This window comes from Psammomys obesus, unplaced genomic scaffold (genome assembly GCF_907164565.1).
Source record: "Psammomys obesus unplaced genomic scaffold, mPsaObe1.curated_primary_1811, whole genome shotgun sequence".
Taxonomy (NCBI): Eukaryota; Metazoa; Chordata; class Mammalia; order Rodentia; family Muridae; genus Psammomys; species Psammomys obesus.
The window spans coordinates 926158-932157 of NW_026594377.1; the positions used below are offsets into that span (position 1 = coordinate 926158).

Here is a 6000-nt window from a genome sequence, read left to right on the forward strand (position 1 = left end):
TGCAGGGCAGCCCCTTCGTGCATTGGTTTGAATAAACCTCTTGCAGTTTGCATTTATCCAGCCTCCGAGTCTCCTTCGTGCGCCTCATCAGTAGATGGGTCCCGAATTGGGCCTAACAGCTGCTCTACCAGAGGAGCTGGCTTCAATTCCACACACCCACATGGCAGCTCACAACTGTCTGTAACTCCAATTCCAGAGAATCTGGCACCTCACACAGACACACATGCAGACAAAACATCAATGCACATAAAAATAATCCAAGCACTTGGGAGGCAGAGGCAGGTAGACCTCTTCTGAGTTTAAGGCCAGCCTAGTCTACAGATAAAGTTCTAGGATAGCCAGGAAACCCTATCTCAAAAACAAACAACAACAAAGTAAGAAAAACCAAGAGGATGAGTCTCATTTCCAAGGTCCTTGATTTCCTTTCAGACACCTTAATTATGTTCTTGTTCATTAGCAGCATTTCCTGTCTCACAGTTCTGGTACATTCTCCATTGAACACCCATTGTGAGTGCACATTTCTATATTAAATCTCCTCTCTCACTCCCCTGCTTAGGTAATGAGATGCTTGGGCATCTCTCCTTCAATGGTTCCCCTCAAATCTTGGCTTTTTCACTAGTGCCTATTTCTGATCTTCTATCTGATCCAGTCCTCCATCACATGCAACACCACCTGTAGCTTCTAACTGCCACCTTAGTGGGGGCCATCAGCTGCTAGGCTAGGCCCAGTGCCCATGTGGCAGAGGCAGCCCTCTTCAGAGCATGTCTCTCCAGTGACGTCATCTCTAGGCCGCTGTACCTGGATGCCTTCTGACCAAGTGGTCTCAGCTTCCCTCACCAATTCAAGGCCACCCAGTCTCCTCCCCTGATTTGCACTGGCCTTGCATTTGATCTCTGTTGCAGCTCATCTCAGCTGTGCATCTTGCAAGCACAATGCCTCCATATGTAAAGCAAGGACGGCCACAGACCAACTCACAGGCAGCCAGTATGGAGTCAACAGTATGCTCAGAATACCACTGAGCATTTAGACAGCAACCAGGGCTGGGACAGGAGGACCTCTTCGGCCCAGGAGTCTGGGCATAACTTGGGCCACAACATAAGACCTCATCTCTTATAATTAAAAAATAAACAAACAAAATCAGAGGGGCCTGAGAGATGGTTCAGTGGTTAAGAACACTTCTTGTTCTTGCACTAGATCCATCTATGACTCCAATTCCAGGGGATCCAATGCCTCTTTCTCACCTCTCCAGGCACCAGGCATGTGGTATACAGACACACATGCACGCAAAACACTCTCTAGCCTTTGGTTTTGTTTTTATAGAGTTCTCATTTGTAGTCAAGGCTGGTTGCTGGTTCTGACCTTCCTGCCTCCCAGGACTGTGACACTCCTTTCCTTACCATGTGCCCTTGGGGCACCTGTCTCTTTGCACCCTAGGATAGTCCAGCAGGGAAGGTGAGTGGTGTTCAACTGCTCTTGCAAAAGATAAAAAAGAGTCGGAGGGTGGGCAGGGGAGAGGCCGGAGAGATGGCTTAGAGGTTAAGAGCACTGGCTGTTCTTCCAAAAGTCCTGAGTTCAATTCCCAGTAACCACAGGGTGGCTCACAACCATCTATAATGAGATCTGTGCCCTCTTTTAGCATGTAGACACACATGCAGACAGAACATTGTATATATAACAAAAAATAAATCTTTAAAAGTAAAATAAAATAAAAACGAGGCTGGATAGACAGCTTAGCTATGTAAGAATACTTGCTGCTCTTCCAGAGAACCCAGGTTCAATTCCCAGCAGCTAACTCTAGTTCAGGTGATCTTACACCTGCTCCTGGTCTCAGACATTACATGAGTGTGGCACACAGACATACATGCAGGCAAAACACTCATACACTTACTTATTTTTAAAATAAGAACACATCCTTAAAAATAATTTAAAAAGGCAAAATAAGCATGCCTACCAGTAAGCAGGGTCCTGCAGGAGAAGTGTTCTCTCTCTGGGAGTCAGTCTTCCTTGGATGACACGCATGACAAGCTGGTCAATGGTGTCCACCACCCTGTGGTCTGCCCGCTGGGGGACTGCTGCAATACACAGAATGGACGGATGTTGTTAAAACAAAAGCCTGGAGACCAGAACAGTCAACTGGAGGGCAGCATAAAACCCTAAGGCCATCAGCAACTGGAACCTTCAATGGTGGGACACTGGTGTTAAAAAGAGGAAAGCCTGGTGGAGATAGAAAATGCTCTGCTGAAAAAGGTCCCACCTCAGCCATGAGCAGTGAATCACTTGCTGCACAGAGTGCTTGGTAGAGACTCCAGAAAGGAGCTGGTAAGCATCGATCCACATAGGCTGCTTGAAGCCTGACTGCTTCAGCAGCAACCCAGAAAACAGGCACCTGTGAGACCAGACGCAGAGGTGGCCTTGCCTGTGCACAGCTTCTAAGGAGGTCAAGAGGAGGACTGTCTGACCCCAAGAGTTTCCAAATAGCCTGGGCAACATAGTAACATTCTGTTTCAAAAAACAAAAGGGTGGTGGTGGCATACACCTTTAATCCCAGCACTAGGGAGGCAGAGGCTGGTATATCACTCTGAATTTGAGGCCAGCCTGTCTACAGAATGAGTTCCAGGACAGCCAGGGATACACAGAGAAGCCCTGTCTGTCTCCGAAAACAAACAAACAAACAAACAAACAATCAAACAAACAAGATGATGAGATGGCTCAATGCCTGTGTATGTATTAGGACCTAAATTCAAATCCTCAGCACCCAATTAAAAAGCTGGGTGTGACAGTGAGTGCCTGTAACCCCAGTGTGTAGGAGATGGCAACCAGCGCTTGCTACATATTAGCCTAGCTCCAGATTCAAGGGAATAAGATGGAGAGCCATAGAGCCTGTACATACACTACACTCTAGCACTCTGCACTTATATCCATATGCAAACACACAGGACACCCAAACCTAAACAAACTCAACAAAATACCCCCAAACAAAAAATACAAAAAACACCATTGATGGAGCTGAAGAGATGGCTTAGTTGAGAGCACTTACTTTACAACCCAAGTTCAGATCCCAGCACCCATGGATAAGCCTTGTGCATGCCTGTCACCTGACACCATCTATAGACATGTAAACATGTGTGATGTGTGTGCAAATGTGGTGGTCAGAGGATGCTGGGCCTACTGTTCAGTCACTCTTACCTTTTCTGTTACATTTACTCTTTTTGTTACTCTCTACTCAACTTCCTTGAAAATGGAGTCTTTCATTGAGCCTGGAGCTAGGCTGGCAGGTAGCAAGGCCCAGTGGATGACAAGCCACAGCCATCCTCCTGTCTCTGGTCCCACAGAACTGGGGTTAAGGACATGCCCACAGTTTTACATCATTGCTGGGATTTGAACTCAGGTCCTCACGCTAATTTAAGTAAGTGCTCTTACCCACTGAGCCATTTCACCAGCCCTGTTCGTTTTTTGTTTTGTTTTGTTTTTTTTAGGAAAATAACTAATGTGTGAAAGGATGCATGCATATCATGGCCTGCAGGAGGCAGCCAGAAAACAACTTGAGGAAGTCAGTTGTCTTCCCTTTACCATGTGGGTCACAGGGTTGTCATTTAGGTTGACATTTTAGGTTGACATTTAGGTTGACTAAATTGTCATTTAGTATGACAATTTAGGTTGTCATACTGAGTGGCAAATGCCTTTATTTGAAGACCCATCTTGCTGGCTCCTCTTTTGTTTTTAAAAACTTTATATGTATAGGTGCTTTGTTTACATGCCTGATACCCACAGAGGTCAAGATATTGAATACCTTGATGAACTGGAGTTACAGACAGTTGTGAGCTACAATATGGGTCTTCTAGAAGAGCAGCCAGCGCTCTTAACTGCTGACCCATCTCTTTAGCATCCCTTGTTTTCTGAGTCAAGGTCTTGTTATGCAGTGCACAGGCTTAGCCTCAAGCTTACAGCAATCTTGTGTCTCTTGGTTGCCCAGGCTAGGAATTAAAAGCTTGAGGCTAGCTAGCCTAGGCTATACAAGACCCATCTTAAAAACAAAAGCAAAACAAAAGACAAATGAGGGGCTACAGTAGTTAACAGTGCTTGCTGGTACTCATGAGGACCAGAGTTCAGATGAGAGCACCCAAGCAACAAGCCCATCTCCTCACTGTAACACCAATTCAAGGGATCTGATACCTTCTTCAGGCTTCTGTTCTCATATACGTACAGACAGGTGGACATACACACATGCAAATAAAAAAAATTAAATCTTTCTGGGAGAGATGGCATGTACCTTTAAACCCAGCACAGGGGCAGTGTGTCTCTCTCTAATTGAGACCAGCCTGGCCACACAGTGAGTGAGTTCCAGGTTATTTGGGGCAATCACATAAAAGGACTCTTGAAAAGCAATCGTCCTAAAAAGAGAGAAGATGAGGCAGCTGCACCCTCAGGTCAGAGTGCCTGCTGCTGCACTGCCTGGAGACAGGGAGTCCAAAGCTCTTCTCTACCTCTCTCTCTTCAGCTACACCCACAGCACCTGGTGCTTGCTCCGCTATTTCTCCTCCAGCACATGGGAATAAGAAGGAAAATGCATACAGCCTGCTTCTGAAAAACCTCCACTTCAGAAGTAGACATGGCCACTCATCTGTATTGGGATATCTGCTGCCTAGTGCAATCAGGCTCCATGAAGGAGGAGGGCAGGAGCAAAGGTGTCATCCCCTGGGATAGAGGTGATGTCACAAGAGAGAAAAGATGGCTACCATGTCCTCTGATGTCTGTGAAGGCTGGGTTTGACAGCATGCTGGGATCACAGAAGGAAGAGAGAAGGAAACTAAGCAGCTGTTTCACCCCTACTTCCTGGCCATCACCGGAGCTGCCACTGACTTCTGTCTAGAAGGAATGAGGTGAAAGATACCTGCACCACCTGGAATGACTCAGCTGGTCCTTGACACCTCTCAGTACCCAGCCACAGCTTCCCCAGTAACCACCCCTTCCACTCCCTGGGCACAAGATCTACTAGGTTTTGGTGTCCTGTTTCCTCTGCCTTCAGAGAGACCTAAGGACAAGGTGCTTCAGAACACATCCTAACCTTGATCCCATGCTGAAAGGGGTCAAGAGTTATCCCTAGTAAGAGCCAGTCAGTTTTTCATCTGGTTCCCAGATGGGTCCCTTTCCAAAGAATCTTGAAGCTGGAGAACTGGGCTCAGTGGGTACAGCGCTGGCATGCACATAGCCCTGGGCTCCATCCTATTCCCCAAAAGCAGGGTAGTACATGCCTATCATCTGAGCACTCAAAAGCAGAGGCAGAGAGATCAGATGTTCCACGCCAGTGCAATACACAAATGCCTATAACTCCCACTCCAAGGTACCTGGCACCTTCTGACCTCCATCAGATCCTGCATGTATGTAGTGTACATACTCAGGCACATATACGTAACTAACTAACTAAATAAATGCCAAAATATTTATATATGCATATATACAAACAAATTTAAATTTTTTAAATCTCAAAGGGAGTAGAGCCTCTCTAGGGGGCAATGTCTGTTAGCAAAGCACACAATGAAGACCTGTGTTTGACCTCAGGTCTGACATAAAATGCTAGGTGTGGGGATGCATGCATACTCCAGAACCAGGGATGTGGTGAGAGGAGGCCCCAGGCCTTGCTAGCCAGCCTCATCAGTGAGCTTCAGGTTCAGGGAGAGGCCACATCTCTCACATCTCACCACATCTGGAAGGTGGTGGACAGCTTTCCCGATGAGCAACACTTGAGGCTGTCTTCTAGCCTTCATACATATACATGCAGCTGCACGTCTTTCCAAACCTCAGGGCAGCAAGATGGCTCAGTGGGTCAAAGTGCTTACAGCTAAGCCTGATGATTGGAGTTCGACCCCTAGGACTCCTGTGGTAAAGGAAAAAACTGACTCCTTCAAGCTGTCCTCTGGCAACCTCTAACCATGCACCCTGGTAATCACATACCCATACACACACACACACACACACACACACACACACACACACACACAC

At 46.8% G+C, this 6000-nt stretch overlaps 1 protein-coding gene across 4 annotated transcripts in view; it reads right to left on the minus strand.

The window, feature by feature from the left end:
- Positions 1-6000, minus strand: part of Sugp2 (SURP and G-patch domain containing 2) — a 39230-nt gene that overhangs the window by 24422 nt on the left and 8808 nt on the right. For all 4 annotated transcript variants that reach the window (XR_008721463.1, XR_008721464.1, XM_055618698.1 and 1 more), the window contains exon 4: positions 1952-2072. Coding sequence is in view for 2 of the 4 variants with exons in the window: in XM_055618698.1 (XP_055474673.1) it covers positions 1952-2072 (121 nt within the window). In the remaining 2 variants the exon portion in view is untranslated. The remainder of the gene's footprint in view (positions 1-1951; positions 2073-6000) is intronic.